This window comes from Piliocolobus tephrosceles, chromosome 1, assembly GCF_002776525.5.
Source record: "Piliocolobus tephrosceles isolate RC106 chromosome 1, ASM277652v3, whole genome shotgun sequence".
In the NCBI taxonomy this organism is placed as follows: Eukaryota; Metazoa; Chordata; class Mammalia; order Primates; family Cercopithecidae; genus Piliocolobus; species Piliocolobus tephrosceles.
In genome coordinates this window covers 98,895,100-98,916,781 of record NC_045434.1, presented here as the reverse complement: position 1 = coordinate 98,916,781, position 21,682 = coordinate 98,895,100, and the positions used below count along the sequence as shown (strand labels likewise).

Here is a 21,682-nt window from a genome sequence, read left to right as displayed (position 1 = left end):
CCCGTCTCGGCCTCCCAAAGTGCTGGGATTACAGGCTTGAGCCACCGCACCCGGCCCCCCTTTTCTCTCCCTAAAGGTAATTACTTGATTTTTAGTAGTGATGAGGTCTCATTTATGTTGCCCAGCTGGCCTAGAAGTTCTGGCCTCAAGTGAACCTCCCTAAGTGCTGGGATTACAGGCATGAGCACCACAGCTGGCTGTTGGTATTTCCTTCTCTGTGAAATGTTTGTTTAATCTGTAGCTCAGCTTCCTTTTTCTTTTATTTTATATTTTTATTTTTTTTTTTGAGATGGTCACTGCTCTGGAGCGCAGTGGCCCGATCTCGGCTCACTGCAACCTCCGCCTCCCGGGTTCAAGTGATTCTCCTGCCTCAGCCTCCCGAGTAGCTGGGATTACAGGCGTGCGCCACTATGCCCAGCTAATTTTTTGTATTTTTAGTAGAGACGAGGTTTCTCCATGTTGGTCAGGCTGGTCTCAAACTCCTGACTTCAGGTGATCCATTCGCCTTGGCTTCCCACAGTGCTGGGATTACAGGTGTGAGCCACCGTGCCTGGCCCCTTATTCTTTTTGTAATGAAAAACAAACAAAAAAGCACACTAGGCCAGGCCCAGCATTTTGGGAGGCCGAGGCAGGCGGATCACGAGGTTAAGAGATGGAGACCATCCTGGCCTACCTGGTGAAACCCCATCTCTACTAAAAAATACAAAAATTAGCTGGGCGTGGTGGTGCGCATCTGTAGTCCCAGCTGCTTGCATTGTCAGAAAAACAAAAAAAAAAAAAAAAAAACCCTGCAATTTATTTTGCATTTCCCCCTTGACCCAGGAGTGGTTTAACACGTTCTGAAATTTCCTTTAGGGGAAATATATGAGAGAGTGAGTGTGAGTGTGTGCAAATATAATTCCCTTTGGAAGACGCCTTTTGGTTTTATTGTTTGATTTGTCTAATTGTATTACGTTTTGGCCAGAGAATACTATTTGAATTATTGTTTCTTCACTTTGGATATATTGAGATTTTCTTTGTAGCTTAGGATGTGAATGTGCCACATTTTTGTGAATGCTTTATGCATTTTTTTTTCTTTTTGGATACGGAGTCTCACTCTGTCGCCCAGGTTGGAGTCCAGTGGCACGATTTCGGCTCACTGCAACCTTTGCCTCCTGGGTTCAAGCAGTTCTGCCTCAGCCTCCTGAGCAGCTGGGATTACAGGCGTCCACCACCATCCTCAGCTAATTTTGTGTATTTTTAGTAGAGACGGAGTTTCACCACGTTGGCCAGGCTGGTCTCGAACTCCTGACCTCATGATCCGCCTGCCTCGGCCTCCCAAAGTGCTGAGATTACAGGCGTGAGCCACCGCACCCAGCCCTTTATGCATTTTTTTTAAAAAGTGTATTCTCTTTTTTTTTTTTTTTTTTGAGACGGAGTCTCGCTCTGTCGCCCAGGCTGGAGTGCAGTGGCCGGATCTCAGCTCACTGCAAGCTTCGCCTCCCGGGTTCACGCCATTCTCCTGCCTCAGCCTCCCGAGTAGCTGGGACTACAGGCGCCCGCCACCTCGCCCGGCTAGTTTTTTGTATTTTTTTAGTAGAGACGGGGTTTCACCGTGTTCGCCAGGATGGTCTCGATCTCCTGACCTCATGATCCGCCCGTCTCGGCCTCCCAAAGTGCTGGGATTACAGGCTTGAGCCACCGCGCCCGGCCCTAAAAAAGTGTATTCTCTATTGTTAAGGTTCAGAGTTCAATATTATTAAATCTACTTAAATAAATAAATCTATTTATTATGTTGTTTAAGTCTTCTGTATCCTAATTTATTGTTCACTTGATCTTTCTAGATCTGAGGGATTTGTTAGTCCTCCCATTATAGTGTGCTTCTATTTCTCCTTGTATAAAATGTCATTATCTTTTTTATAAAAATTGTGGCTAAAATTTCTTTCTCTTTTAATGCTTTTTAGTCAGAATTCTACTTTGATGGATAATTACAACTGCAACCCCTGCTTACATTTAGGAATAAATTCTGGTACATCTCTTAGTCATTTATTTAGGCTTCCTGAAACTCTTCTTAGATGTAGTTCTTTTATACAGCACGGTGTTGGATTTTGCTTTGTTAACGTGAAAACTATTTTCTTTCAATAGGTAGGTAAACCCATTCTTTCTCTCTTTCTTTCTCTAAACCCTTTCTTTCTTTCTTTTTGTTTTTGTGTTTTTTTTTTTTTTTTTTTTTTTTGAGGCGGAGTCTCGCTCTGTCGCCCGGACTGGAGTGCAGTGGCCGGATCTCAGCTCACTGCAAGCTCCGCCTCCGGGTTTACGCCATTCTCCTGCCTCAGCCTCCCGAGTAGCTGGGACGACAGGCGCCCGCCACCTCGCCCGGCTAGTTTTTGTATTTTTAGTAGAGACGGGGTTTCACCGTGTTAGCCAGGATGGTCTCGATCTCCTGACCTCGTGATCCGCCCGTCTCGGCCTCCCAAAGTGCTGGGATTACAGGCTTGAGCCACCGCGCCCGGCCTCTTTCTTTCTTTTTGATACGGAGTCTCGCTCTGTTGCCCAGGCTGGAGTAAAGTGGCATGATCTCGGCTCACTGCAACCTCCGCCTCCCGGGTTCAAGTGATTCTCCTGCCTCAGCCGCCTGAGTAGCTGGGACTACAGGCACCTACCACCACACCCGGCTAATTTTTGTATTTTTCATAGAGACGAGGTTTCACCATATTAGCCAGGCTGGTCACGAACTCCTGACCTTGTGATCCGCCAGCCTCAGCCTCCCAAAGTGCTGGGATTACAGGAGTGAGCCACCGGGCCCGGCCCCATATCTATTGATATTATCAGTATGTGTGGCCGCAGATATGCCTTACAAATTTTGTTTTATATATGTAAGTCTTTCACTGTGTTTCACTTGCTTCCTCCTCCCGTTTCACCTGTTTCACTTGCTTCCTCCTCCCCTGTCCCGCCATCCCTCCCAGTCTGAAACACGTCTTTGGTGTTTGTTTAGGAAGCGTTTGTATTTTTGTTCTCATGGATACCTTTATCCTAATAATTCTGTACAATACATAAGTTCGCTTTGGCTATTGTTTATATGAGCAACATTGAAATTATCTAGTAATCTGTTATTCTCCTTAGCACCTACCTTGAGGAAAAATCCTTTTACTCCTGGTTAATGTCTGTGTCTGACAGAGAGCTTATTCTATTTCTCACGTACTGTCCCTAATCTACTTTTTTTTGAGATGGAGTCTTGCTCTGTCACCCAGGCTGGAGTGCAGTGGTGAGGTCTCGGCTCACTGCAACCTCTGCCTCTGGGGTTCAAGCGATTCTCGTGCCTCAGCCTCCCGAGCAGCTGGGACTACAGGCATGTACCACCACACCTGGCTAATTTTTGTATTTTTAGTAGAGATGGAGTTTCACCATGCAGGCTGGTCTTGAACTCCTAAGGTCAAGTGATCCGCCGCCTCAGTCTCCCAAAGTGCTGGGATTACAGGTGTGAGCCACCGTGCCCAGCCCCCTAATCTCTCTTCATTGATAGTTGTACTATATTTACAAGACTGCAAAGAAATGTGGAAAAGTTAATGAATACATAGAATGGTTTATTGATATATTTAAAATCCATGATAAAATAATAGTATCTATTTCCAGACTTCATGGTCAACCTGTATATTGTCAAAGCACACAGCCATGATATCCTATACTGGTGCCATTATAACCACCATTTATTCTTAGTTATGCAAGTAAACAAATTTAATTCACACCACTAGTGAGAGATATTGATGTCTCTTCAGTCATTTTGGTTGTTGAAAGCTTGTTCTTTGGTCTTTTTGCTTTAAGAAATAGTGTTAAAGGCTGGGCACAGTGGCTTCCACCTGTAATCCCAGGACTTTGGGAGGCCAAGGCAGGTGGATCACCCGACGTCAGGAGTTCGAGACCAGCCTGGCCAACATGGCAAAACCCTGTCTCTACTAAAAATACTAAAATTAGCAGGGCACACTGGTGTGTGCCTGTAATCCAAGCTATGAGGGGGGCTGAAGAAGGAGGAACACTTGAACCTGGGAGGCAGAGATTGCAGTGAGCTGAGATCGTGCCATTGCACTCTAGCTTGGGCAACACAGCAAGACTCTATCTCAAAAAAAAAAGAAAGAAAAAGAAATAGTGTTATAGGTCTATGAATGCTGCAGAGAGGGCTACCCCATAGGCAGTATGTGGGGAGTATACAAAGCTTCTTCTTTGGCTCCTCAGGAAGGTGATCTTATCAAGAATATTATTCTTTTGTGGTATTGTCGGTGGAAAGGAGAGATGTAACAGCAGTCTCCAACAGAGGGAGCCTTAGTCTCAGGAAAGAAAACTGGATCAGCTATTTTAACTCTATAGAGAAGTTTTGAAACTATAGCTTTTACATTTGTAGCCATGCATCTTTTCAGCGGTTAGAACTAGGCCTTCATTTCCCATAAGGAAATCTACAAAAGCCAGGGTGTTTGAATAGTTCAAAATTTGGCCAGTAGCTTGGTTGGATGAAATCCTGTTAGCCCAGGAAATGGGGCAAAAGCCAAGTCTCCTATCCAAGACCCATTAACACCTGACCTAGTGAGGTGACATGCAGGGCACCTTGGAACTACTTAGAAGAAACCGTAGAGAGCTGATGGTATAACTAGAGACAGTGATGCAGGTGGGTAAATTGTGTAATAGATGAGATAAATGCCCCATTTTTACTATGAAGGGGTTACTAATAATTTTTTCTGGTTTTAAAAATTGCCATGGGAGGCCAGGCACGGTGGCTCATGCCTGTAATCCCAGCACTTTGGGAGGCCGAGGTGGGCGGATCAACTGAGGTCAGGCATTCGAGACCAGCCTGACCAACATAGAGAAACCCTGTCTCTAGCTGGGCGTGGTGGTGCATGCCTAAAATCTTAGCTACTCGGGGGGCTGAGGCAAGACAATCGCTCTCTTGAACCCGGCAGGCGGAGGTTGTGGTGAGCCGAGATCGTGCATTGCACTCCAGCCTGGGCAACAAGAGCGAAACTCCATCTCAAAAAAAAAAAAAAAAAAAAAGAATAAAGGCAGTGAGAAACAGATGATAAAGAAGAAACAGAAAATCTTTCTGATCATGTTCTATCTTCCAGATTCTAGTATCCTTTGAGGCTCAAACTATATTTCCTGCCTTTGGAATCTGTTAAATACTCCTATTAATTATAATTTCCCCATTTCCCCTTTTTTGTTTAAGGTAACCTGAATATATACTTCTTGGCAATCTTAAGCCAATAATAATGCTAAAATAATTGAGCATTCATTATGCATCTGGCACCGTATTAGCATGTTACATATATTTAACGCTCAAAACTAAGATTATCCCCATTTTACAGATAAGGGTACTAAGACCCAGAAAGATTAACTTGTGTAAGGCCATACATTTAGGCAGAGCCAGAATTTAACCCAGGCAATCCGACTCTAGTACTCATGCTAGTGGTTACCTTCACTTAGGTCCAATGTATGCATCACCTATAGATTACAGGTTAAACTTGTACTTCAATAGCAGACAATCTCCATCCAAATAAAAGATGTCTTAATGGTTTAGTTTCAGTCATCAGAGAACTTAACTGAACAGAAAAAAATATCTTAAGGCATATATAAAGGCCTTTAAAGAGCCCTTCCAACTTTGGAAGAAGTAAATCTGGTCCTAGTAAAAGACCATGTGCTGTACCTGAAGTCAACCAGTTCATCTGAAGAAAGGCTAAAATTCAATACACTTTTATTAGAAGCTTAAAATTGCCTGTTACTACTGATATTACAATTTCCTAGTGAAATCTTCTTTTTTATTTGAGACGGAGTCTGGCTCTGTCGCCCAGGCTGGAGTGCAGTGGTGCGATCTCGGCTCACTGCCAGCTCCACCTGCCGGGTTCACGCCATTCTCCTGCCTCAGTCTCCCGAGTAGCTAGGACTACAGGCGCCCCCCCCAACCACGCCCGGCTAATTTTTTGTATTTTTAGTAGAGATGGGGTTTCACCGTGTTAGCCAGGATGGTCTCAATCTCCTAACCTTGTGATCCGCCCGCCTCCGCCTCCCAAAGCGCTGGGATTACAGGCGTGAGCCACTGCACCCGGCCTGAAATCTTAAATGGAAGAATTCACATAGGATCAAGCCAGGATTGTACCTTGGATTTTTTTTTTTTGAAACAGAGTCTCACTCTGTCACCAGGCTGGAGCACAGTGGCGCAGTCTCGGTTCACTGCAACCTCCGCCTCCCGGGTTCAAGTGATTCTCCTGCCTCAGCCTCTCAAGTAGCTGGAACTACAAGCGCGGGCCACTACGCCCAGTTAATTTTTGTATTTTTAGTAGAGACGGGGGTTTCACCATGTTGGCCAGGATTGTCTCGATCTCTTGACCTCGTGATCCTCCTGTCTCGGCCTCCCAAAGTGCTGGAATTACAGGCGAGAGTTACCGCGCCCGGCCCTTTTTTTTTTTTTTTTTGAGATGGAGTCTCACTGTCGCCTGGAATGGGGTGCAGTGGCGGGATCTTGGCTCACTGCAACCTCCACCTCCCGGGTTCAAACGATTCTCTTGCCTCAGCCTCCCCAGTAGCTGGGAGTACTGGCAAGTGTCACCATGCCCCGCTAATTTTTGTATTTTTAGTAGAAACGGGGTTTCGCCGTGTTGGTCAGGCAGGTCTCGAACTTCTTACCTCAACTGATCTGCCTGCCTCAGCCTCCGAAAGTGCTAGGATTACATGCGTGAGCCACTGTGCCCAGCGTGTACCTTGGATTTTAGGTATCAGAGAGAAAAATAATCTAAAACAATCACCTTTCTCTCTAGAACAATGGGTTAGAGGATCCAGAAACAGACACAAATATGTTAGGGAATACATTAAAAATCAGTAGAGGAAAAGAAAACTTATTAATAAATGATGCCAAGGCAACTAGTTAAGGCAACTGAAGCATAACCTTGTCCACATTCACTAAAATTCCAGAAGGAACAAAAATTTAAATGTAAAAACTGAAGCGAGGGGTCAATTATTTTTAAAATATTGGAATTTACAAAAAGCCATTCAAAGCATAAGATCCAGAGCATAGAAAAAATGAGTAATACATCTGACTACTACATAAGTACTAAAAACATGTCCATGGCAAAAAAAAAAAACAAAAACAAAAACACACAACCCCCAGAAAAACAAAAACAAAAACAAAACAGAAAAACCACCAACAAAACAAAATTAAGTGACAAACTGGAGGGAATGTTTGCAACATATTTGACAAAGGACTAATTTCCTTAATATATGGAGTTCAAACAGATTAATGAACATGGTCAACAGGCTGGGTGCAGTGGCTCAAGCCTGTAATCCCAGCATTTTGGGAAGCTGAGGTGGGCAGATGGCTTGAGCCCAGGAGTTCAAGACCAGCCTGGGCAACATGGCAAAATCCCTTCTCTACAAAAAAATTTAAAAATCAGCTGTGTGTGGTGGTGCGTCCCTGTAGTTCCAGTTATTTGGGAGGCTGAGGTGGGAGGATTGCTTGGACATGAGAGGCAGAAGTTACAGTGAACCAAGATGATGCCACTGCACTCCAGCCTGGGTGACAGAGGGAAGCCTGGTTTCAAAAAAAAAAGAAAAAAAAGTCAACAGCCCAATAGTAAGTGGCAAAAAACATTAAAGGCCATTATCAGGGGGAAAAAAAAATTAAAAAGGGTTTATACACACATAAAAACACCCTAATTAAAGGAATGCAAGTTTAAAACAATGATATACCATGTTGAGTGGGTGTGGTGGTTGGTGCCTGTAATCTCAACACTTTGGGAGGTCAAAGGGGAAGAATCACTTGAGGCCAAGAGTTCAAGAGAAGACGAACTTAATTTTTTTTTTTTTTTTTTTTTATAATTAGCTGGGCATGGTAGCTCATGCCTATACTCCCAACTACTTGGGAGGCTGAGGTGGGAGGATTGCTTGAACTCAGGATATTGATGGCGCCACTGCACTCCAGAGCTTAGGCGACAGGGAGACCCTGTCTCAAAACAAAAACAAAAAATAAAATTATACACCTTGTTCAACCTACAGCTTAACAAGCAATATTAATGGTTAAAACTGCTGGCTCTAGAGTCAGAATACTTGGGATTAAATCCTGGCTCTACTCCTCACTGTGTATTCTCCAGTTTCCTTGGTTGGGTTGAGAACTAAATGAGAAAATGTAATAAAGCAATTAGAACTGTTCCTGGCATGTATATAGTAACTGCTCAGTTAACATTAGTTCTACTAGTTCAATCAATTAGTTCTATTAGTTCAATTCTATTAGTTCAATTAAAATTAGTTTAGACTAAAAAAAAAAAAAAACAGAAAAAACGATAATGATGTTGAAAAGAAAGGAGAGAACTAGGCACTCACATGCCATCATACACCATTGGTAGAAGTACAAACTGGTGCAATGTATTTCAATGGTAATTTGACATTATCTACTTATTTTAAACGCACAAACCCATTTGACTTTGCAATGTACTTTTAAAAATTTATCCTACAGATCACATATGTACATAAAAATTCATACATAAAAGTTCATAAAGATACACAGGGATTTTTCATTACAGCAATGTCCTTAATAGCAAAAGACTCTAAATAACCTAAATGGTCATCCATATGGGTCTGAATAAACTATGGTGCATCCCAAAATGGAATACTATATTATGATAAAAATATAATCCCCAAGATAGTCAAAAAAGCAAATCAAAAAGCAATGTGGACAGCTCTCTCATTAGTGTTTGTATGCATAGGATATTTCTGGAAGGAGATACAAGAAATGAATAACAGTAGTTGCCCTGAGGAGCAAGACTGAGAGTTGAAATCAAATGGAGATTTGCTTTTCACTGACCATCCTGTAAACATGAAACTTTTTTCCATGTACGTTACTTTTGCAATTGAACAAAAACTAGTTAATTTTTAAAAATGAGTATAGTCATCATTTATCATTACATCCCTATCAGAAAAGCAGAAGGAGGCATACCAACTGAAAATTCTAAGAGAAATAATGCTAGCCTATCACTGCAGCTTAAAGGGCCAAAATGGATATCCTAGAGCAAAGATACTCCTTGGTCCTTAAAGAACTCTTCTCTCTTCCACTACCCTAGACAGTGATAAGAACCACAGGGACTAAGCACATGAGTTATCTTTCGAGATCTCACATTATCCAGGTATTAACTCCAGAGCCTCTAAAACAAGAGCTGTTCTTCCCTCCATCTGCAGAAGCATAAGAGTGCACTTATACTTGGTGTGTTGGTTTAAGATGAGGATTTTGGGGGAACAATGAAGAGAAGGGACTGATGGACATACTTTTTTTTTTTTTGAGACGGAGTCTCGCACTGTCACCCAGGCTGGAGTGCAGTGGCAGGATCTCTGCTCATTGCCACCTCCGCCTCCCGAGTTCAAGCAATTCTCCTGCCTCAGCCTCCCAAGTAGCTGGGATTAGAGGTATGTGCCACCGTACCTGCCTAATTTTTGTATTTTTAGTAGAGAAAGGGTTTCTCCATGTTGGCCAGGCTGGTCTCGAACTCCTGATCTCGTGATCCACCTGCCTTGGCCTCCCAAAGTGCTGGGATTGTAGGCATGAGCCACTATGTCCGGCCTGGATCTACTGTATAATGCTCTCCTGGTCCTAATGATATCTTTGGGCAACTTATTTCTTTGTTTTTCCCTTTCATCTTGACACCTTATATATAAATTCACTTTACAATTCACAAAGCACAGTTCTGCTTACTCATTAATTCTCCTAGCCACGTCGTAGATTGGTTTTACAATACCATTTCAGATGAGTTTCAGAGGGGTTTCCTCGTCCCACAAATATTAGGCTCATGTCCTGGCACCCCCCGTTGAAGTCTCCAAACCTGATACTTTCCACTCTGTGACTTTCTCTCTTCATTCCTGCTCAATCTCCCTGCACCAGCACCCGATTCCATTTTATTCCAGTCAACACTAAACACCTGTGTTCTTAGGTGCGGTGATTCTAAGACAGTGACAGAGGAAATTATTTAAGGACCAAGGACAGGATATGTTTTTCCTTCTGGGGACAGATTTGAGCTAGTTGCTTTTTAAACATTGTTCCTTTGTTATTCTGCCTGATAAAGTAGTGAGCCTTATAAACAGGATCTCACTAGTACTGAATACCTACTATGCTATGATGTTGTCAAGACACTTTATTCATTTTATCTCACTTACCCTATAAAAGCAGGCTCTATAATCTCCACAATACAAACAAGTTGATAGAAATTTAGTGAAGACAAGTCAGTTGTTTACTGTCATATAGCTCCTATGTTCCCATGTTGAATAAGGATTCAAACCCCAGTATCTGGCTCTGCATCCTGTGGTACGTTACACCATGTTGTCCAACAAACATAACTCTCAGGGTTATATCGTTTGTTAAAGTGGTTAAAAACCCCAATCAAAGGCCACGTGGAAGTTCTTAAGCAGGGGTAGGTTATGCCAGAAAAAGAGTAGCTACTATTTAGCTAATTTTCTCACATTTACCCAGTCTTTCCCGTCTCTAAAATAAAAATGAATCTAAGTTCCAGAGAAAACAAATGGGGGCAGTGTGAGCCAAGGAAATGAATAATAATAAGCAGAAGGGAAAGGCAGCCTCTGCTGATTGGGAGGTAGTCCCAGGAGGTCGGCCTTCTGCAGTTGCCAAGCAACGAGTGTAAACAGCACAAGATCATGGCCACGAACTACAGTGCCAACCAGGTAAGTTCCCATTCTCCATTTCTTTAAAGTTTACTTTTGTTTTTCAGATTCTATCTTTGGACTGTCTCCTCTCATAGGATTCTGATCTTTGAACAGATAGCTGAGAGTGGAGTGAGATAATATTTTACTTCCTCAGGGATAGAGCCCAGGGGCGATCCAAAGGTATCTCTGGGTTAAATTTGTAGGGTGTAACCCAGAAGTTGGCAATTTTTTTTTTTTTTTTTTCTGTAAAAGGGTGGAGCGTAAAAATTTTAGGCTTAGGCCAAGTGGCAAAGTCAAAAATATTCTATAGCTACATACATAATTAAAGAAAAACATTTTTCCATAAAATTTTTGACAAATTCAAAATATAACTGAGTACAATTTTTTTGTACCACTAATGAAAATAATGGAATTTTGGGAGTTGAGAAAACATTTCACTTAACTGGGATTCAAAGTTAGTGTTCCATTTTACTGAATCAATTGTAAATGTTCATCTATAAAAATCGTCCTTACTCTCTGGCCAGGCCCAAACAGGCAGCAATACGGATATGGCCCATAGGCCATAGTTTACCAACTCCTGATCTAGACCAGTGCTGCCCAACAAAAAGAGTGCGAGCCACAAATGTAATTTTAAATTTTCTAGTAGCTACATGAAAAACTTAAAACATAAAATTTAAATATATTGAATTTAACCCGATAAATCCAAATATTATTTCAACATTTAATCAGTATTTTAAAAATTATAATCAGACATTTTACATTCTTTTTTTGTACTAAATCTTCAAAACCTGCTGGACGTTGTAGCTCGCGTCTGTAATCCCAACACTTTGGGAGACTGAGGCAGAAGGATCACTTGAGGCCAGAAGTTTGAGACCACCCTGGGCAATATGGTGAAACCTCATCTCTACAAGTAAATTAAAAAATTAGCTGGGCATGGTGACATGCACCTGTAGTCCCAGCTACTTGTGAGTCTGAGGGAGGAGGATCGCTTGAACTCAGGTGTCCAAGGCTGCAGTGAGCTAGGATCGTGCCACTGACACCAACCCAGGTGGCAGACCAAGATCCTGTCTCAAAAAAAAAAAAAAAGAAAAAGACAAAACCTCAAAATTCAGCATATTTCATACTTATAAAACACCTCAATTTGAACTAGTCATATTTCAGGTGTTCAACAGCTCCATGTGGCTACTGGCCCCATGCTGGACAGCACACATCTAGACCAAACAAATTATACCCTTGTCATAGTGACTTAAAGCCTACATGGTTGGTCAGGCCTTTGGTCTTCAAATCTAAAGAATTGTGCCTAGTCATCATTTCCTGGGTTTGGGGCCTTGAAGTCTCACAGGGATACTTTTCTCTCCACAGTATGAAAAGGCTTTCTCATCCAACTATCTGCAGAACTGGTCTCCGGCTAAGCCAACAAAAGAGGTATTCCATGTTCAGTGCACCTACAAGACAGCCTCATGCTCTCCCTGTCAATTAACTCCTTTTAGCCTTCTCTAAACTCCCATATCCTCTGAGCAAGCTCCCCAAATACTCCCTTTTTTCCCACTCAGAAACATTTCTCTCTCCCACTTGTACCCCAGAGCATCTCTTCTCATGAAGGCTACACTCAAATTATTGCCAATGATCGTGGTCATCTACTGCCTTCTGTGCCCCGTTCCAAGGTGAGATACTATCTTCATTCCTATCAAGAAAGGCAAATAATTGAGGCACAGAACTGGGAGATGTGCAGTCTCTCACAGCCATTATCAGGAAAATTAAAGTTTAATCTAATTCATGTTGTAATGTAAGAGCCCTTGAACTTCCGGCCAGCTTACCCAACAGGATAGAGTTGTGTTTAGCACCCTTCAGTTCTTAAATTGATCAATGATCTGTATAAAAGAAAGCCTTCAGGTGATGACATTTGTGCAGTGGGTACTCCTTTGCCACACTCAGCCTAAGGATGCGGAATTTAAGTTGGCAGAGCAAAGGGGATGAAAAAATAAGGCCTGCAAAGCCTAAACGAGGGAGGGGGATAAGGAAGGGTGGGAAGATTATGCTTTTAGTCTTGTTTCATAACCATGCATTCCTAAAGAATGGAAATAAGACTAACAGAGGTCTAAGTCAGTTACCAGGAGTGAGAAGCCCTATTGAGGAATCCCTTTTCATTTTCAGGCAAATCCCTGGGGTTCCTTCATGGGCACCTGGCAAATGCCTCTGAAGATACCCCCTGCTCGGGTGACCCTGACCTCCCGTACAACTGCTGGTGCTGCCTCCCTCACCAAATGGATACAGAAAAATTCTGATCTACTCAAGGCCTCCAATGGGCTGCGTCCTGAAATCTTAGGCAAGGTATCTATTCTTCCCATTTAATCCAGAACCCTGTTGTCTCAATTTCTTTTCAACTTCAAAAAATGTCTGCTGTTATGCCACCACTAACCCAGCAGGGGGAACCTCTAACCAATTCGTCTTATCCTGACTAGTCCCTAATCACCTTCTGAGGTCTGAAGGGATGGGCTAAGGACATCTCACCCCCAACAGTAGAAAATGATCTAATCTCAAGGTGGGGGAGGGTGGTTAGAGAAATCAAATTTAACTTTCCTTATTTGAAGCTTGATCTACTGCCCATGGTATGGGCAGAAAGGGAGTTAGAATCCTGAGGTGCACTGGGAATGATCTGGGCCTGACCAGAGACATGACTGTCTCTTCCACTCTATCACTGACAGCCCCATGATCCAGACAGTCAGAAGAAACTCAGGAAGAAGTCTATCACAAAGACTGTACAACAAGCACTAAGTCCAACCATAATTCCAAGCTCCCCAGCTGCCAACCTCAATTCCCCAGATGAACTCCGAAGCTCACACCCCTCTGCAGGTCATACTCCAGGTCCCCAAAGCCCAGCCAGATCCTAAGAGCCCACCTGGAAGTCACGTATGCTAGGACTCTGGGCAGGGCCTAATCTAGCTGAGGTCCAGAAATACAAACCTGGAATTTCATATGGACCAAGCGGCCACACATGGAAAAACCTGTATAGCGACTGAGTGAAATAAACAAGAGCCCCCAGTCAGAACTGTGAAACAGGGAAATTTTGGGGTTGGAGTAAAAACAAATTTGGAAAATAAACTTTGTTTGTTGAATCTTTTACTGATCTGGATTTTCCACTCTTGCTATGGCTGCCTCTTGTAACCCAATTAGGAGAAGGAAGGTGGGGGAAAATAAAGTAGGGAAAAGAACATACAGTGGTTTGGGTGGAACACATTTTTACAAGAATTCAGTCAGTTATACTCCAGAAATGACCAAGAGAAAGTTGGTCTGATTCATGGAAAAAGGGTAGAACCTCAAAGAACCAGTCCCTCAACCCTACCCACTTATTTTTTATCCTGAGCATGCACAACTAACAACTACAAAATCAGAAGTAGAATTGTTGAGTAGAGTATGTATATGTGTGTTTGGAGAAGGTGGGGAAGAAAAGGTAGGGAAAACCAAAGTAGAAGATACTATGCTTTTGTAAGACTTCCTATCTAAGCCCAAGTACAAATACAGTTTGAAAATTGAAGATATTAAAGTGATTAGAAGACAGAGAAGACAAACAAAGATGGTAAGTAGAAATTTAAGGCAGAATAACAAACATGACACTCTGTCACACCACCCACCCACCCACTACCATGCTTCAATCACCCAAATGGTAGGAAACCACCAAAAAATTCAACTGCCCTACCCATTTTCCAGCCTCCAACATCTGTTCATCATTGACCCCATTTTACATTTTCCTGGTACTGGCTGTTAAATTCAATGCCCTTGCCAAACCTTTCCCCATCCCAATGACAAAGTGTTCTCTCATGATCACTTGTCCCTCATTCCAAGGACAAAGTAGAGAACAGCTGGTTTAAAATGGAGGAAAGGCACAAGGACTTCCCAGGACCCCTCTAGTAAAAAGGGAAAAGCAATCATTACTTAAAGCCAAATACTATTTGGGACCCTGAATGAAGACTGTTAAAAGAGCAGGTCCCCACCTTAACTATGGTCTTCCTATCCAATTGACACCAGCCAGTTACCATTTCCCCTCTTCGACCCATGGCTTTAACTGGCTGGCCAGCAACTCAAAAGTGACACACGAGATAGGTCTCTTATTCCAGAGTTCCCAAAAACTATCAAAACAGTATGCCTGGTAAAGCCTGGCCTATCTGCATTTTTAAAAGCATCAAGTTTTCTCATTAAATTATACATTTTTGTCAGGTTTTCAACAATCCCTTCTTTTTTAAAAAATCTCTATTCTTCATCCACCCTAAGCCTATAACTTCAGGTCACCATCCCTTAGCTGTCACCAACACTGGTCCTCTGTGCCCCTCACTGAATCATAATTTGCTGAACTGTCCCATGAAGCTTATAATTAGTCCTTAATGGGATTTTGGTGCCTATAACCCAAAAGCACTTTACATGCATCACTTCTTTTCTTTTCCTCCTTCCTTCTCTGAGGCTTCTGTGTGATATTTAAATATCTGGCTAAGTTTTATCTGATTCCCTGAAACCTTCTCCAATGATGAGATGTAGGAAAACTGTTTCCCTCCTGGGAAAGGTCAGATTGCAGGGAGAGGGAGGATGTAAATGCCTGAGACCCGAGGAAAGAGGAGGAAATTGGTTCCTTCCCAACAGCCATTTTCTTGGTTTCTCTAGATTTCAAGGAGAGTCAAAGATAAAATGAGTATTTTAATTCAGTTTCAGAAAAAAAGGGTACATGACTTCGATGAGAAAGCATAAAATTAAGAGGCTTTTCTGGAAATCCAAGAAAAAGACATAACCATTAATATGTTCAATAATTTTCTGGATCTTCTTCTTGTGTCAAAAGCTATACATTTTCTCCTCAAAGCAGCTGCTCCAAGAACTAACTAGCCCTCTTTATCTCCCTCTAACTGGGACAGACTAATTCCCCTCCACCCCCACCTCTCTTCTTTCAATAACACTGCGTAGGTGTTAATGGCCTGGGCTCTCACCAATGAACAGAATTGTCCTTTAAGCCAGCAACCCACAGGCAGTGGCACCCAAAGCCTCACCCCCAGTCCCCAGGGCAGAAGCCACAGAGCTGGCATTGTTTCCACTGTCTCAGGAAGAAGGAGCCAAAAGCTGACCCTCAGCACAAATCAAAGCCCAATATGGAGACAGAATAACTGCTTCCAGAGTTGGCAAGCTGTGGGCAAAAAAAGGGGAGTTTTTGCAGCCATCCCATCTTTAGAAACAAGGGGAAAATTAGACCCTTTTCCACTATTATGGTCTACAAGGTACTCTACTGCTCCAAGGGGATCTGAAAGTACAAAAGGATCTAAACAAATAAGAAGAACTTTTCCCAGGCTGGAGATAAGAATGAAAAACAGAAAGATGGATAAATGTAATAAGGTGTAGGAAGATGATGCTGGGAACCTCCATTCTTCACATGGCTGCCAGCCCCACAGAGGACAACACAGTAAGAACCAGGACAACCACTCCAGACTGGTATAGCTGGGGAATCTTCAGGCCCTTTCCCCAACACCCAAGCGTAAAAAAAAAAAAAAAAAAAAAAAAAAAAGGAATTTCAGTAAACAGGACATTAACAGTTCCTGTGTCAGAAAGTAATTCCACCTAAAGGAATGGACACCTCCTCTCAGCATGATTCTAGAGAAAAGCACTTCTACCCTTATGCCCCATCTTTACCCTTCTCAAAACCCACAGTATGGAACCTATTTTCCAATTATTCCAATGACAGAAAATCAGGTTCTATTGTGTGGTGATGGTAGGAGTAATGTTCAATGTTCTCTAGAATGGCACAGGCTCCATACCGTATACAAAAGCTTCCAGAATGAATAGATACAACTTTTCCTCAGGACCACACATCTAGATTAATGTTTCTCAAAGTGTATTCTTCCAAACACTTGTTCCTCAGAATGTTGAAAGCCATTATATGGGCCAAAAAAAAGTTCTGTGGTCATACAAAGTTCGTAAACATTTAACTGCAAGGCTTTCTAAACAGTTGTTTTTCTGTTTGTTTGTTTGTTTGAGACGGACTCTCGCTCTGTCGCCCAGGCTGGAGTGCAGTGGCGCTGCCACCAGCGCAATCTCGGCTCACTGCAAGCTCCACCTCCTAGGTTCACGCCATTCTCCTGCCTCAGCCTCCCGAGTAGCTGGGACTTGAGGCGGCTGCCACCACCCCCAGCTTTTTTTTTTTTTTTTTTTTGTATTTTATTTATTTACTTATCTATTTTAGACGGAGTCTTGCTCTGTCGCCCAGGCTGGAGTGCAGTGGCAGGATCTCGGCTCACTGCAAGCTCCACCTCCCGGGTTCACGCCATTCTCCTGCCTCAGCCTCCCGAGTACCTGGGACTGACTACAGGCGCCCGCCACCACGCCTGGCTAATTTTTTGTATTTTTAGTAGAGACAGGGTTTCACCGTGTTAGCCAGGATGGTCTAAATCTCCTGACTTCGTGATCCGCCCGCTTCGGCCTCCCAAAGTTCTGGGATTACAGGCGTGAGCCACCGCGCCCAGCCTCTTTTTGTATTTTAAGTAGAGATGGGGTTTCACCGTGTTAGCCAGGATGGTCTGGATCTCCTGACCTCGTGATCCACCCGCCTCAGCCTCCCAGAATGCTGGGATTACAGGCATGAGCCACTGCGCCTGGCCTCTAAACAGTTCACTAATGTACACTGTGAATCTCCAAAAGAGAGATATAATATGCATGATTTCCTAGATATAGTCAATCTCAGAATCTTTTTATAGAGGGAAACTCTGTTTATCAGAGGACTAGTATTCTAAAGGATACTCTGAGATCTAGAACACTATTTCTCAATTTTGTTTTGACTGTGACCCCACTAAGAAATACCTTTAAAATTGGAGCCCAGTAGATATGTATATATAATATAGCAAAAGTTGATAAAACAATATTTACCATTACTGAGTGGTACCATATATATACAAATACATATATATTTATATATAAACAAATTTCATTTAAAAAAATACATTTTTTTTTCCTTTTTGTGGAGAAAGGGGTCTCATTTTATTGTTCAGGCATGTCTTGAACTCCTGGGCTCAAGCTATTCTCCTGCCTCTGCTTCCCTAAGAGCTGGCATTACGGGCGTGAACTTCTGCACCCAGCTTCTCCAGTGGCACCATCTTGACTCACAGCAACATCAGCCTCCTAGGTTCACTGCCTCAGTCCCGCCAGTGGCTGGGACTACAGGCGCATGCCACCATGCCCAGCTAATTTTTGTATTTTTAGTAGAGATGGGGTTTCACCACATTGGCCAGGCTGGTCTCGAACTCTTTTTTTTTTTTTTTTTTTTTTTTTGAGACGGAGTCTAGCTCTGTCGCCCAGGCTGGAGTGCAGTGGCCGGATCTCAGCTCACTGCAAGCTCTGCCTCCCGTGTTTACGCCATTCTCCTGCCTCAGCCTCGGGAGTAGCTGGGACTACAGGCGCCCGCCACCTCGCCTGGCTAGTTTTTTGTATTTCTTTAGTAGAGACGGGGTTTCACAGTGTTAACCAGGATGGTCTCGATCTCCTGACCTCGTGATCCACCCGCCTCGGCCTCCCAAAGTGCTGGGATTACAGGCTTGAGCCACCGTGCCCGGCCGGTCTCGAACTCTTGACCTCAAGTGATAACACCCTCCTCAGCCTACCAAAGTGCTGGGATTATAGGTGTGAGCCACCATGCCCAGCCCCTGCCTATATTTTCTATTCTATTTAAATTTCTTTTTTTTTGTTGGTAGCATGCCACTAAATTAGTTTTCTACCAATTGAGTTAAAACCCACATTTCTTTTTAATATTAAAAAATAGAGACAGAGTCTCGTTATGTCTCCCCCAGGCTGGTATTGAACTCCTGGGCTCAAGCAATCCTCCCGCCTCAGCCTCCCAAAGTGCTGGGATTACAGGTGTGAGCTATCTCACCCAGCACCCACTGCACAACCCCCCACTTTTTAAAAAAGTTTTGAGACAGGGTCTCACTTTGTCACATAGGCTGGAGTACAGTGGCACAATTTCAGCTCACTAAGGCCTTGACCTCCCAGGTTCAAGCAATCCTCCTGCCTCAGCCCCCCAAGTAGGCTGGGACTACAGGCACCCGTCACCATGCCTGGCTAATTTTTTGTATTTTTGGTAGAGATGGAGTTTTGCCATGTTGCCCAGGCTAGTTTCGAACTCCTGAGCTCAAGCAATCCACCCACCTCGGCCTCCCAAAGTGCTAGGATTACACGCGTGAGCTACCACGCCCCCGGCCCCACATTTAACAAAACACTAATTTTGACTCTCTTGTGTCTTAGGGATATTAACATATTAATATATTATAAGTCACTAAATGAGCCCCTGGGGCAAATGTAGTCTTCATTTTCCACACTTCCCACATACATGGCACCTTAACACACACATACACACATACGCCTACAGTCTGAATGTACAACTGCCTAAATTAGGAGTCAGTTTGGAGAAAAGATGGAGAGAGTCCAGGAAAAAAAAAAAAAATCAAGATGAGAAGATGCCTTCACCTCAACCCTCAAATAGCTTCTAACTAGGAGATCAGGAGTCAAGCAGATTCCACAAAGAGTTGTTTTGCTTAAATAAGGACAGTGTTTCTATTATAGAGAGTTGAGTCCTACTGGGTAGTGGCAGTAGGCAGGGATATTCCGTAGAATGCCACAGACCCTATAACCTCCTACTCTTTCACTCCTCACTCCCCCAATTAGATCTTCTGGCAAGTCAACGATCAAGTTCAGAGACCAAAAACTACAGACTGTCACAGAAAACACAAAATCCTGTCCCACACTCACAGCCAGTACTTGCTAGAAGAAAAAATAAAAGCAGACTTAAGGACCTTTAGGTTCTTCACTTCCCTCAACAAAAAGATTACCATCACAGGCAAGAACCAGGGCAGAAAAGCTCCAAGTTCTGCGATTTTGTAAAACCTCCCCTCTCTTCCCCCCATATTGAGACAAAGACAAATATAGGGCAAGTCTCTGCCTGAGCCAAAATATGAACAGAGGAAGCTGATCAGCTGATTTTCTTTACAGAGCTTTGTTCTGTGGAATAGGAAGTCATTAATGGAAATGTCCTCCCTCTCTACCGCCTCCCCCTCAGGGAAGTGAAAAGTCATTTTAAACCAAACTGAACACTGCCCCAGGGAACAGTTGATACAGACACTTAATTTAATAAGTCATTTAGTCTCTCATCTTTTTTATTCCATTAAACTTGCTATTGGACCAGACTGAAATCCAGAAAGTGCTTGTCTCTAAGGCTATGATTTGAAAGTAATAAAAAGTCAAATTAAGGCAAAAGCATCCATCTGACAGTTGGTTCAGGTTCAGAAGTAATGAAAATACAGAAAGAACTGAATTTTAATTGTCTTTTTGGAAGCAAAACTAGGGAGACTACAAAATATAAAATCCCTCTTTTTTTTTTGTTTTGAGATGGAGTTTTACTTTGGTCACCCAGGCTGGAGTGCATGGCATGATCTTGGCTCACAGAAACCTCTGCTGCCTAGATTCTCCGGCCTCAGCCTCCCAAGCAGCTGGGATTACAGGCACACACTACCACCTCTGGCTAATTTTTGTATTTTATTTTATTTTATTTTTTGAGACAGAATTTTCTCTTGCTGCCCAGTCTGGATGGAGTGCAATGGCGTGATCTCGGCTCACTGCAACCTCTGCCTCCCAGGTTCAAGGGATTCTCCTGCCTCAGCCTCCCGAGTAGCTGGGATTACAGGCATGCACCACCATGCCCAGCTAATTTTGTTTTTTTAGTAGAGACGGGGTTTCTCCATGTTGGTCAGGCTGGTCTCTAGCTCCCGACCTCAGATGATCCGCCCACCTCAGCCTCTCAAAGTGCTGGGATTACAGGCATGAACCACCACACCCGCCTATGTTTTTTTTTTTTAGATGGGGTCACTCTGTCATCCAGGCTGAAGTGCAGTGGCACAATCTCAGCTCACTGCAACCTCCACCTCCCGGGCTCAATCGATCCTCCTACCTCAGCCTTACGGGTAGCTGGGACCACAAGCGCACACCACCATAGCTGGCTAATTGTAGAAACCAGTTTTGAGCAGACCATGAGGTCACACAGGAGGCAACACGGACAGTTTTCACTCTACTAAATGATTCCTGCCGTGTGCGGTGGCTCGTGCCTGTAATCCCAGCACTTTGGGAAGCCAAGAGTTCAAGACCAGGCTGGCCAACATGGCGAAACCCCATCTCTACTAAAAATACAAAAAAAAAAAAATTAGCTGGGTGTGGTGGCGGGCACCTATAAGGCTGGCCAACACGGCAAAATAAGGTCTCTACTGAGATTGCACCACTGCACTGCAGCCTGGGCAACGGAGCAAGACTTTGTCTCAAAAAAAAAAAAAAGAAGATTCCTAAACTCAATATTAAAACCTGGGATTCTTGGCACCCAGTTTCTACTAAAGTTGGCCCCATTCTGTCCAACAGCTCAAAACAAAAATGCAATATAATGTGTAGATAAGAAAAGGTAAATCGATTTGTGTCCCATCAGAAGCATTACTCTGGGTCAACAGGAACATAAGAATGAAAGCAGCAACAATGTTTATCTAGCTCATAACTGAATCCCCAGTGTCTACAACAGTACCTGACACATAAATAGGTACCAATTAATATTTATCTCATAAACATGCATTCTATGCCTTCAGGGATCTCTTTTAATAATATACCTCTCAAAAATGAAGACTTCAGCAGGACACAGTGGCTCATGTCTATAATCCCAGCACTTTGGGAAGCTGAGAGGGGTGGATCACAAGGTCAGAAGTTTGAGACCAGCCTGGCTAACATGGGGAACTCCGTCTCTACTAAAAATACAAAAAATTAGCCAGGGGTGGTGGCACGTGCCTGTAGTCCCAGCTGCTCGGGAGGTCGAGGCAGGAGAGAATCTCTTGAACCCAAGAGGTGGAGTTTACAGTGACCCGAGATCGCACCAACTGCACTCCAGCCTGGGAGACAGAGCAAGACTTTGTCTCAAAAAACAACATAACATAACATAACATAACATAACATAACATAACATAACATAACATAA

The 21,682-nt window shown here is 43.2% G+C and overlaps 2 protein-coding genes across 4 annotated transcripts in view; one reads left to right on the top strand and one right to left on the bottom strand.

Moving 5' to 3' along the window:
• CFAP126 (cilia and flagella associated protein 126) overlaps positions 1-13,782 on the top strand; it is a 26,547-nt gene extending 12,765 nt beyond the window's left edge. For 2 of the 3 annotated variants that reach the window (XM_023214327.1, XM_023214329.2), the window contains 5 exons: positions 10,503-10,677; positions 12,022-12,084; positions 12,243-12,323; positions 12,814-12,990; positions 13,365-13,782. In XM_023214327.1, the coding sequence (XP_023070095.1) occupies positions 10,651-10,677; positions 12,022-12,084; positions 12,243-12,323; positions 12,814-12,990; positions 13,365-13,550 (534 nt within the window). In that variant the 5' untranslated portion in view covers positions 10,503-10,650 and the 3' untranslated portion in view covers positions 13,551-13,782. Of the gene's footprint in view, positions 1-8,434; positions 10,678-12,021; positions 12,085-12,242; positions 12,324-12,813; positions 12,991-13,364 lie in introns of those variants that run through there. The other variant, XM_023214328.2, reaches the window with a different exon arrangement.
• Positions 13,767-21,682, bottom strand: part of SDHC (succinate dehydrogenase complex subunit C) — a 49,780-nt gene continuing 41,864 nt past the window's right edge. The window contains exons 6-8 of the mRNA XM_026457042.1: positions 21,561-21,596; positions 19,258-19,440; positions 13,767-16,149 (exon numbers count right to left, since the gene is read on the bottom strand). Of these exons, the coding sequence (XP_026312827.1) occupies positions 16,063-16,149; positions 19,258-19,440; positions 21,561-21,596 (306 nt within the window). The 3' untranslated portion in view covers positions 13,767-16,062. The remainder of the gene's footprint in view (positions 16,150-19,257; positions 19,441-21,560; positions 21,597-21,682) is intronic.